Source organism: Scyliorhinus torazame, chromosome 10, assembly GCF_047496885.1.
Source record: "Scyliorhinus torazame isolate Kashiwa2021f chromosome 10, sScyTor2.1, whole genome shotgun sequence".
Lineage (NCBI taxonomy): Eukaryota > Metazoa > Chordata > Chondrichthyes > Carcharhiniformes > Scyliorhinidae > Scyliorhinus > Scyliorhinus torazame.
This window is the reverse complement of record NC_092716.1, coordinates 51,996,725-52,009,158: the sequence shown is the minus strand read 5'-3', so window position 1 is coordinate 52,009,158 and position 12,434 is coordinate 51,996,725. Positions and strand designations below refer to the sequence as shown.

At 46.6% G+C, this 12,434-nt stretch overlaps 1 protein-coding gene across 4 annotated transcripts in view; it reads left to right on the top strand.

Moving 5' to 3' along the window:
• The window catches only part of dpy19l3 (dpy-19 like C-mannosyltransferase 3), a 162,316-nt gene extending 150,504 nt beyond the window's left edge, over positions 1 to 11,812 (top strand). For all 4 annotated transcript variants that reach the window (XM_072518120.1, XM_072518121.1, XM_072518119.1 and 1 more), the window contains one exon: positions 10,059 to 11,812. In XM_072518120.1, the coding sequence (XP_072374221.1) occupies positions 10,059 to 10,232 (174 nt within the window). In that variant the 3' untranslated portion in view covers positions 10,233 to 11,812. The remainder of the gene's footprint in view (positions 1 to 10,058) is intronic.
• The last annotated feature ends 622 nt before the right edge of the window (positions 11,813 to 12,434 follow it).

Sequence of the window (12,434 nt, the reverse complement as noted above, 5' to 3'; positions counted from 1 at the left end):
GAGGCGATAATGGGCACGAAGGCCCCTTCGAGGCCGCTGGAGTTGGACGGGGCACATCGGGTGCTGGCAAAGAAGCCCCAGGCAAATGAGCCGCCAAGGGCGATGGTGGTGAGGTTCCACCGGTTCACGGACAGAGAGTGGGTCCTGAGATGGGCCAAGAAGGAGCGGAGCAGTAAGTGGGACAATGCAGAGATTCGAATATACCCGGACTGGAGCACAGAGGTTGCAAAGCGGAGAGCGGGTTTCAACCGGGCCAAAGCGGCGTTGTACCGGAAAGAAGTGAAATTCGGAATGCTGCAGCCAGCGCGACTGTGGGTCACATACAAGGGCCAACACTATTACTTCGAAACGCCTGAAGAGGCGTGGACCTTTGTACAAGCCGAAAAGTTGGACTCTAACTGAGGGTTTGTGAGGGTAGGGGGGATGTTTGAGGTTTGATGTGTGATGGTTGTTGTATATAGGGGGTCAATCACGCGCAGGAAATGTTACATGGGCTGGGGGAGAGAGACAAGGCCGCGACAGGAGCTGCGCCAGAGGGGGCGGAGCGGGCTTTGGAAAGCCGGGGTGTTTTCCCGCGCGCGGGAAAAAAGGCGGGAAGGGGAACGAAGGAATGCATATGGATTGGGAGACTCCCACGCAGGGAGGTCAATGGGACAGCGGGGGAAGCCGGGGTCAGCAGGCGTCAGCTGACTTACGGGAGTGACATGGGGGGAGCAAAAAAGCTAGACGGGGGCCTAGCGGGGGGGACGGGAAGGGGGGGAAAGGGTTGCTGCTGCACTGGCCGAAAGGGAATGAGACACAGAAGAGGTGGTCGGGACGGGGATCCCCCCTCTGGGGGACTGGAGGGTGAGGGAGGCGTGGACACGGGACTGGCCCAGAAAAGGAGATGGCTAGTCGGCGGGGCGTGGGGGGGGTGAGAGCCCCTCCAATCCGGCTGATAACGTGGAATGTGAGGGGCCTGAATGGGCCGGTGAAGAGGGCTCGAGTGTTCACGCACTTAAAGGGACTGAAGGCGGACATGGCCATGCTCCAAGAGACACACCTGAAGGTGGCGGACCAGGTCAGGCTAAGAAAGGGATGGGTAGGACAGGTATTCCACTCGTGACTGGACGCGAAGAATAGAGGGGTGGCAATATTGGTGGGACAGCGGGTGTCATTTGAGGCCAAGACTATTGTAGCGGACAATGGAGGGCGATATGTAATGGTGAGCGGTAGGCTGCAAGGTGTGTGGGTGGTGTTGGTAAACGTATACGCCCCGAACTGGGATGATGCAGGATTCATGAAGCGCATGTTGGGGCGCATTCCGGACCTGGAGATAGGAGTCCTGATAATGGGAGGGGACTTCAATACAGTGTTGGATCCAGCACTAGACCGCTCCAAATCAAGGACTGGAAAGAGGCCGGCGGCGGCCAAGGTACTTAGGGGGTTTATGGATCAGATCGGGGGAGTGGACCCATGGCGGTTTGCAATGCCGCAGGCCAGGGAATTTTCTTTCTTCTCCCGTGTACACAAAGCCTACTCCCGGATAGGTTTCTTTGTTCTGGGTAGGGCGCTCATCCCGAGGGTGGAGGGGACGGAGTATTCGGCTATAGCCGTTTCGGACCATGCCCCACACTGGGTGGAACTGGAGCTGGGAGAGGAGAGGGACCAACGCCCGTTGTGGCGGCTGGATGTGGGACTGCTGGCGGACGAGGTGGTGTGTGGGAAGGTGAGGGGGTGTATCGAAAGGTACTTGGAGGCCAACGACAACGGGGAGGTGTGGGTGGGGGTGGTATGGGAGGCGGTGATCAGGGGAGAGCTAATTTCCATTAGGGCTCATAGGGAGAAGACAGAGGGTATGGAAAGGGAGAGGTTAGTGGGGGAGATTTTGAGAGTGGACAGGAGATACACAGAGGCCCCGGAGGAAAGATTACTTGGGGAAAGACGACGGCTCCAGGCGGAGTTTGACCTGTTGACCACAGGAAAGGCGGAGGCACAGTGGAGGAAAGCGCAGGGGGCGACCTACGAGTATGGGGAAAAGGCTAATCGGATGCTGGCACATCAGCTCCGTAAGAGGATGGCAGCGAGGGAAATAGGGGGAGTCAAAGATGGAAGGAGAGCCACGGTTCGGAGTGCGACGAAAATAAACGAGGTATTCAAGGCCTTTTATGAAGAGCTGTACAGATCCCAGCCCCCAGCGGGGGAAGAGGGGATGAGACGATTCCTAAATCAGCTGAGATTCCCGAGGGTGGAGGAGCAAGAGGTGGCTGGTTTGGGGGCACTAATTGGGTTGGAGGAGCTGAGCAAGGGTTTGGGGAGCATGCAGGCGGGGAAGGCCCCGGGACCGGATGGATTCCCGGTGGAGTTCTACAGGAAGTACGCAGACCTGTTGGCCCCGCTACTGGTGAGGACCTTTTAATGAGGCAAGAGAGGAGGGGACCCTGCCCCCGACAATGTCGGAAGCGACAATTTATTTGATCCTAAAGCGGGACAAGGACCCACTGCAATGTGGATCGTACAGGCCGATCTCGCTCCTCAATGTGGATGCAAAGTTGCTGGCAAAAGTGCTGGCCACGAGGATCGAGGACTGTGTCCCGGGGGTAATCCACGAGGACCAGACGGGATTTGTAAAGGGCAGGCAACTAAACACCAATGTGCGGAGGCTCTTAAACGTGATAATGATGCCATCGGAGGAGGGAGAGGCGTAGATAGTGGCAGCTATGGACGCGGAGAAGGCCTTTGACCGAGTAGAGTGGGAGTACCTCTGGGAGGTGCTGTACAGGTTTGGGTTCGGGGTAGGGTTTATCAATTGGGTTAAGCTCCTTTACAGAGCCCCGATGGCAAGTGTAGTGACGAACCGGCGGAGGTCGGTGTAATTTCGACTGTCCCGAGGGACGAGGCAGGGGTGCCCCCTGTCCCCCCTGTTGTTCGCATTGGCGATCGAGCCATTGGTCATGTCATTGAGGGAGTCTAATAAATGGAAGGGGGTGGTCTGAGGGGGAGAAGAGCATCGGGTGTCGCTATATGCGGATGACCTGTTGCTGTACGTGGCGGATCCAATGGAGGGGATGGTGGAAGTCATGCAGACTCTAAGGGAGTTTGGGGAGTTTACGGGCTATAAGCTCAATGTAGGGAAGAGTGAGCTCTTTGTATTACAGGTGGGGGACCAAGAAAGAGGGATAGGGGACCTACCGCTGAGGAGGGCAGAGGGGAGCTTTCGGTATTTGGGGATCCAGATAGCCAGGAGTTGGGGGACCCTACATAAACTGAATCTGACGAGGTTGCTGGAGCAAATGGAGGAGGATTTCAAAAGATGGGACATGTTACTGCTCTCGCTGGCGGGTAGAGTGCAGTCGGTCAAAATGGTGGTCCTTCCGAGGTTTCTGTTGTGTTTCAGTGCCTTCCCATCGTGATCACTAATGCCTTTTTTAAGAGAGTAGGTAGGAGTATTATGGGGTTTGTGTGGGCAAATAAGACCCCGAGAGTAAGGAGAGGGTTCCTGGAACGCAGTAGGGACCGAGGAGGGTTGGCGCTGCCAAACCTGGGGAGCTACTACTGGGCAGCAAATGTGGCGATGATCCGCAAGTGGGTTATGGAGGGAGAGGGGGCGGCGTGGAAGAGGATGGAGATGGCTTCCTGTAAAGGAACGAGCCTGGGGGCGTTGGCGACGGCACCGCTGCCGCTCTCGCCGACAAAGTATACAACGAGCCAGGTGGTGGCCGCAACGCTAAGGATCTGGGGCCAGTGGAGACGGCACCGGGGTGCAATGGGAGCATCGGTGTGGTCCCCGATCAGGGGTAACCACCGGTTTGTCCCGGGGAAGATGGACGGGGGGTTCCAGAGCTGGCATCAGGCGGGGATTGGAAGAATGGGGGACCTGTTCATCGACGGGACGTTTGCGAGCCTAGGGGCACTGGAGGAGAAGTTTGAGTTACCCCCGGGAAATGCCTTTAGATATATGCAGGTGAGGGCTTTTGTGAGGCGACAGGTGAGGGAATTCCCGTTGCTCCCGGCACAAGAAGTTCAAGATAGGGTGATCTCGGGTGTATGGGTCGGGGAGGGCAAGGTGTCGGAAATACACCAGGAGTTGAAAGAAGAGGGGGAAGCGCTGGTAGAAGAGTTGAAGGGTAAATGGGAGGAGGAGCTGGGGGAGGAGATCGAGGAAGGTCTGTGGGCTGATGCCCTAGATAGGGTTAATTCCTCCTCCTCGTGTGCCAGGCTCAGCCTGATACAATTTAAGGTGGTCCACAGAGCGCACTTGACGGGGGCGAGGTTGAGTAGGTTCTTTGGGGTAGAGGACAGATGTGGAAGGTGCTCAGGGAGCCCGGCGAACCATGTCCATATGTTTTGGTCATGCCCGGCACTGGAGGGGTTCTGGAGAGGAGTGGCGGGAGCAATATCTCAGGTGGTGAAAGTCCAGGTCAAGCCAAGCTGGGGGCTAGCAATATTTGGAGTAGTGGACGAACCGGGAGTGCAGGAGGCGAAAGAGGCCGGCATTCTGGCCTTTGCGTCCCTAGTAGCCCGGCGAAGGATCTTGCTAATGTGGAAGGAGGCGAAGCCCCCCAGCCTGGAGGTCTGGATAAATGATATGGCTGGGTTCATAAAGTTGGAGAGGATTAAATTCGCCTTGAGAGGGTCTGCGCAGGGGTTTTACAGGCGGTGGCAACCGTTCCTAGACTATCTCGCGGAGCGTTAGAGGAAGGTCGGTCAGCAGCAGCAGCAACCTTGGGGGGTGGGGGGGTGTAAATATATCATTTTGCCATGTATATATCTTGCTCTGCGTGATTTCTCTTTTTTTTTTGTTACGGGGGGGGGGGGGGTTATTGTTTGTAAGGGAGAAAAATTGTGTTAAAAAACTTTAATAGATTTTTTTTTAAAGAGAAAAAAAATATTAATTCTGGCCTTGGTAAAGTGAATTCTGTGCAGAACCTTAAGCTTAACTGGGCACAGAAGGACCGCCTGGGCCTCCTGCTACCAGTCGCCTGTAAGGTCGACCCCAAGCTCTGCTTCCCAATCATTTTTTTATCTTATGGAGGGAGGGGAGGGTCCAGAGGATATCATGAGATCATAAAATCTTGACATAGAACCACTGCTGGCAATGACAAAATCCCTTCCAACAATGTACTTGGAGGTAATTGAGGAAAGGATGGACAATGCGGGTGAACAAAACCACGCTGGTAAAGTGGTAAAGACTAGATTCAGGTAAACTAGATTTGGCTGCAAGCTCGCTAAAGCTGACAAATTTTCCATCCAAAAACAGGTCAGTGAAATGTTTGAGTCCTTTCTTCCTCCACAAGGTAAATGCCGTGTCTAGCATGGAAGGCAAGAATTAAGTGGTGATTACAAAGACGACCTAATAGCGAAGGAGTGGAAAGTTTAAAATGCTGATAAAATTGTTTCCATATTTTTTAATTATTGGGCGGAACGATAGCGCAGTGGTTAGTACTAGCTTCACAGCGCTAGGGTCCCAGGCTCAATTCCCGGCTTGGGTCATTGTCTGTGTGGAGTCTGCAAGTTCTCCCTGTGGGTTTACTCCGGGTGCTCCATTTTCCTCCCACAAGCCCCAAAAGACGCGCTGTTAGGTAATTTGGACATTCTGAATTCTCCCTCTGTGTACCCGAACAGGCGCCGGAATGTGATGACCAGGGGATTTTCACAGTAACTTCTTTGCAGTGTTAACGTAAGCCTACTTGTGACAATAAAGATTATTAAAAATTAAAGTAGAAATTACAACGGGGTTTGACATGTATTTAGAGGGGAGAAAAGGTAGTGCAACCAGAAGTCCCTAAAAGCACATTTTTACAGATAAATAATAATGTAGACACTATGGTCAATTTGAGAGCCTAAATAACTAAAGATAACTGGGACCAGAACTTTCAAGTAGATGGATCATTTCAGAGTTAATTGCAGCTTTTGTAACTTTGGAATGTACCAATGTAAGGAAAAAATAGTGCAACTGGAAATGCACAGGGATTCCATGAACAAAGGCACAGAAATGGAACCATAGTTTGGGAGACTGAATGGATAACAAAGAACAGGCCAAGTTCGGAAATTCACAATTTGAGCGCATACCCATCATTCATAGTATGGAGCATCCAACAGTCATTGCAGTGATAAAACAAAAGGTTAATGGTAAAACAGAACAGAATGGAGTAAATAAAAGTAAAATTAAAGAAAGTGAGCCAAAAAGAGCAATTCAACCTGTACAGAGCTGGTATTTGAACCATTCCATAGAACATAACAGCGCAGTACAGGCCCTTCGGCCCTCGATGTTGCGCCGACCTGTGAAACCACTCTAAAGCCCATCTACACGATTCCCTTATCGTCCAAGTTTACAGCAGAGAAACAGGCTATGCTGCCCAAATGGTCAATGCCAATGTTTATGCTGCACATAAGCCTCTTCCCATTCTACTTCACATAACTCTATTTTGTTTAAGATGAAACAGCATAGTCTTCTAAAAGAACAGGAAACATTTAATTTTACTAACACCCACATACAAATACTGAGGCTAACTGAAACAGAATTTACATTGTAACAAAATGGTGTGTGTTCATCATGATGATCATCATCTAGGTCATAACTAGAAAGTACGTCAGTTATTTCTCATTGAATAAGCAGTTGTAGATTCAAGCCGTATAAAATATTTGACCCAATTTCAATCTTTTCTCAATCCAATTTCATTGTGCTAAAAAAATGTCCCAAGATGACAGTTTGAGGGCTTCCATTATAGCCACACAAATTAAATAAGATAATTCTAATTTTATGCAGAAATGTGATTCCAACAAGTCTGTTTCCTTCCATGAACAATACACAGACAATAGCAACACCCAACTCTTCATTTTAGACTTTGGATACACACGCCCCAACAAAGAGAAAAATTGAATTCAATTTGCCCACTGCTGACTGCTCAATATCCAGTAGGCATTTGTGTCTGCAAAAGGAGATTCCAGAAATGTTATGTTCATTCCTCAATCACTCCCTGTGTATGAAATACAGATCTGCAGTCAGACTCAAATTAACATGCCCAGAAGAGGCTATTTGATCTGCTTTTGCTATAACCCTCACATCCATAACTTATTGGCGTTGCTTCCCTGACCTAATGTTCTTTTTCCTCTAGTCTCCCAATATAACACCGAGTTCTACAAAATGGTGAGGGGAATGTGAAGTGTTGCAGAAGCAAATAAGAGGGGAAAAAGAAAGTGGGGGTGGGAATGAGAAAAGAAATTAGAGAAAAATAGTAGAAAGGAAATAGGATGTGAAGCAAGAGAGGGCATGGAGGAGTAATATAGACAGCAGTCAATGATGCAATTATTGTTATTGGATTATAACAAAGTATTTCATGGGAAATGAGAGACACACTTGCAGTCTAAGTTGATTGGATATAAATGTAAAAAATTAAAACAGGTTGGGGTTAGAGAAATAGATTCTCTTAGTTGAGTGGTCAGCTAGAGAAAACATTTATAGTGGGTGACAGACAGGAACTATTGAAGGGAAATGGAAAGAGATAGACCAGTTATATTTATTGGGAAGTGGATCTTTAATTCTGGAGCAGGACAAACAGATGTCAGTGTTTAGTGGGAATGTATTGTAGCCAGTTAAAATGGCTAACTCCCGATTTAGAATGACTAACTCCCGATTTAAAATGGCGAATGGCAAAGGCTGATGGGAAAATCAGCCAACAGGACAAAAACGAGCAGCTGCAGGTTGAGTGTGTATTTACCTCTGGAAAGGCAATCAGAAGAAGATGGAATAGACTATTCAAAATGTTTTGAGAGATGGTCTTGATAAGTGACTACTGGAGGAATAGGAGGACAAAAGGTAATGTAAGGGTAATTCCTGTTTATTTCCTTTGTTCCCATTTATTTTATATTATTTTGATATGTGGATCATAATTGGGACGTGCCTTTAAGCAGAAGACTCAGTTGAATCAACATGCTTGTCAGGACACTGTGTTCTCAGGGTTTGGAGAGGAGAAGCCATGCTCCTTGGCACAGAGAGGATCTTGGGAACCTGGGGCGGGATTGTTCGGTCTCTGACGCCGGAATCATGTTCGGCCGAAGAATCCATGTTGGCGCCAAAATCGAGGGTGGTGCCACTTTTGCGATGCCCCTCCCCCTCCAAAACAAGTACGCCGCATGCCATTGGGACATCCTCAGGATGTTACCTGAGGCCCTCCCCGCGATGCTCCGCCCCCGATGGGCCGAATTCCCAATGGCGTCGGTCGCGTGTGGTATTTCTTTTCGGCAACTCGGTGTGGCGGCTGCGGACTAAATCCAGTGCTGCCAAAGTCGGGGGGGGGGGGTGGTGAGGGGAGCCAATCTGTGGGCGGAGGGGCTTTGACAGGGGCTGGGGGCACTGGTGGGGGGTGGTCCAAGGGTGGTGGGCCTGGCCAAAGAGGTCATTGTTTGGCAGGCCGGGTCCGCGTGCGGCCGGCGCCATGCTGCACGGCACAGCCACGGACCGGGCAATTCTCTGGCCGTATCCGCAGCTAGAGCCGGGCGCTCTACGGTGTATGCCTGCTAGCCCCCCACCAAATGGGGGAATCGGTGGCCGGTTTTTCAGTCGTAAAACGCTAACGTTCCCATGCCGGGCCAGTCTCAGAATCAAAGAATCCTGCCCGGGTGTGGTGATATGCCTGTAAACAATATCGCAGATGGATGGTGTGCAACCTTCAACCAGTAGGTGGTGGTGCAGACACACCATGCAGTCTCGAGATAGTGGTCATGTGACCACTAACTCCAATATAAGTGGGAGCACATCCGGCCATCACCAGATGGTTGTAGGAGATGGTAGTGAGGCATACAGGCGAACAGTCATGCTAGGTGTAGTTCCAGAGGAGTACAAAGAAACTCCATGTAACAGATCGCTATCTTACCATGGGTGATTCAATAAAGATCCTGGTTTGGACAAATCAAGGTGTTTAGTGGATTCCTTTGCAAGACATCCAAAAGACCAAACACAACACCAGGTTTGGAGGGAGTTGGATCGAGTGGTTAACAGGCATTCGGTGGGTTGGTCAGGGACAGTGTTTTGTCTGACAACGGTCAGTGATTGGTTCCTGCAAGATGCTCTCTGAGAGAACTTGACAGAGGTGTTTAGACCTTGGAAGTGAAAGGAATGGTCTCTCTCTCTCTCCTGCTTGCTGAAGTGAAAGAACTGTTTTATTGTTCTGAAAACATTGAGACATTCTTTGCTGTGAATCTGAAATGATGCTGCGTCTGCAGAGAAGGTAGACAACCTTGTCAGAGAAATTCATCTCAATCCTAGAAGGGAGAAGTGCCAAAACGAAAGCCTGAACTTCAGAAAGACATTGACTGGAAGTCATCCCAGTGCAGCAACCATTTTTATCCTTTCATTTTTATGAATATTTCCTTTCCCTTTCCACCAACATCATCTCTATTGAGTAGTACTACACTCTGTATGCTCCATCTGATGCCTGTGTCTATGTATTTACATTATACTTTTTTTAATGTATGGAATGATCTGTCTGGACTGTATGCAGAACAATACTTTACACTGTACTTCTGTGTTGTTTGTTGGAGTGTGTGTATAGTGTGGGAATGGTTAGAAGGGGTGGGGGGGAGCTTTGGAAAGGGGTAGTAGATAGTCTGTTTTATTTGTTGTCTATTTATTTATTTGTACTAAAGACACCCAATAGCCCAGGGTGTCGTGATGGTAAATAACCATGAAGTTCATGTTCCACATTTCTTTCTTGGATAACCATACTTGTCTTCATGGATATGGTATTGTGTCTGAGGTATTTTTATCCTTGTAAAAATAAATTCATTCAGTTCATCCATAGTAGTCAGTAACAGAACTGCCCTTAAATGAAATTGCAACATACAGACCAATATTACTTAATTTTTAAGGACTGATTTAGAAAACCGTTTATGTAGTAGAGACTTTAAATAATAAGTAATTCTACAAGACGTGGTTCTGACTAGAATATCTTGAATAATCACAATCAACCTTATTGTGAATGTTAAAAATGTTTAATTTTAAGGTCTTTAACATTTGCGTGCTGTAAGAATGTATGTTATGGGGAATCTGACTGTAACTCTAATTCTAAACTTTGCAGGTGATGGATGGTCCTGGAGCAAATGATCCTGATTTGAAGCCTTCTCCTTATCCACGCTTTTGTGATGAAATTAAATCAAATAAGCCTCCCTATACCATTTATTTCTCTCGTGTGTTTAAAAATAAAACATTCCATGTTTACAAACTGAAGAAAAAGAAGGATGTACCTTATTAGAAATAAGTTTCCGCAACCATTCATTACATTGTAAAAAATAGTTGTTGGTTTCAACAGTAGAAAATGCAAAGCTATATTTATGAAAGTGTTTAGTCTTGTGTTTGGGATTGAAAGCTTGTTCCTGCTGAATGCCAGAGTTAGTTATCATAGCTCATCTTTCAACCCAAAATGTAACACCCAGAAAGGGCCCCGTCTCACTTAAATGTTTTACTAGTTCAAGCAGTGTACTTTTGTTTTACACTTCCAGTCATTTAACTTAATTTTTTGAAACAAGATTTTTATTAACACACGCAAACTGTTTTTTGTTTCACTTTTATATCCTACAAATTGAAATGTTTTTCTATCAGACATCACCAAATAATTTATTTTGATCAATTTATTTCTGGTCATCCTGTCTTAGAACTCATGGCAGTAGTTATTTGAATTGGTAATTCAGACTGCCATTGGAGATGCACGTTCTCACAGTATTGATAGTTTATTAGCATCATCACATACTTGTCTTAAGTAATACAATAAAATTATATTTTGCTTTCATTTATGTTACCATTCATAAAGAACAAACTATGCTTTCATTTGGAGGCTGTGATTAGCAGATTTTTGATATAAATTATCTTAAAATGACAAGTAAATGTTGACACCTCTACTTAGTGCCAAATTAGTTTAGATTTGTTGAGCAGTATTACAGTGTATGAAATGTTTTTTATTATGGTGCTGTTCCATCGTTCTGGGCCTTTTTGTGAATTTTAAAATTACAGAATTAATGGACCACTTCGACTGACAGCGAGGGAAATTTTAGCCTACAGTGCTACACCTTCCAACAGTTCATACATATATGTCCATACATTGGCAAGTCTCTGAATTGATGGCCGGAGGTCATTGCGTTGCCCATTTCAGTGAAACTCCATTTTATTTTGACAATGTAAAACTGACTAGAGTTTTTTGGATACAGTCATTGTAGTCTTTGCATGATTAATACTATTGCATGTAACTGAATACTGGCAACAACTAAGAATAATAACGCTACTGAAATGTGGATGTATAATGTTGCTAGCGCTGCTAGAAGATACAATGGTAATTGGTTTTCTTCTTTTTTGTGTCAGCTTCTTTCTGCCATTTCTTCAAACCAACCACAAGGACAAAATAATCCAGTGTATTATTCTGCTGATGTCGTACCTTTGTGAACACAAGATAAGACACACACTGAACATTATCGGGATTAAAGCTCTTTTTTTCCAGTCAGGAGCCTGCCCCTTTAATGTAATAAACATTATGTTGCACTAACACTTGAAATATTCCAATTGGTACTTGGCTCTTTGTACTGAAAAATATTACAATTAGTATTTTTTCTTTGATAAATTTTTATTACTAGAAACAATTGACTTTCTATAGTAACATTGCAATTTAACAATGCTACAAAGTTTCACTATTGAATTTTGCATTTTTAAAAGAATGTTTAATTTCTGTATCCACTTTGTATAGCAAATATGTAGATTTCAAAATGGACCTTTTGTGGGTTCAGCTGTTTCATTCCACTACATTGTTTGGCAGAATTGTTAGGAAATAAACAGTCATTCAATTAATATATTCAAATGGATATCGTCATTTGTTCACTAAATGTAGCTTTTATTACAAATACCTTGAACATTTTCTAAAATTAAAATTGTAATGAAGTCAAACATGAAATTTCTTGGATTTTATATTAATTTTAACTGAATCTTTAGTAACCATTCATGTTGTGGACACACTAAACCCAGAGGTTCCATCTCACTGCTGTCATGGGGACATATCAATTAAGTAATTGAACTAAATAAGATATTTTTACGAAGCCTTTGTAGTAAGAAGGCTTTCATCACAGAATTGTTACAATTGGTACAGCACGGTAGCATTGTGGATAGCACAAATGCTTCACAGCTCCAGGGTCCCAGGTTCGATTCCGGCTTGGGTCACTGTCTGTGCGGAGTCTGCACATCCTCCCCGTGTGTGCGTGGGTTTCCTCCGGGTGCTCCGGTTTCCTCCCACAGTCCAAAGATGTGCGGGTTAGGTGGATTGGCCATGCTAAATTGCCCATAGTGTCCAAAATTGCCCTTAGTGTTGGGTTGGGTTACTGGGTTATGGGGATAGGGTGGAGGTGTGGACCTTAGGGTGCTCTTTCCAAGAGCCGGTGCAGACTCGATGGGCCGAATGGCCTCCTTCTGCACTGTA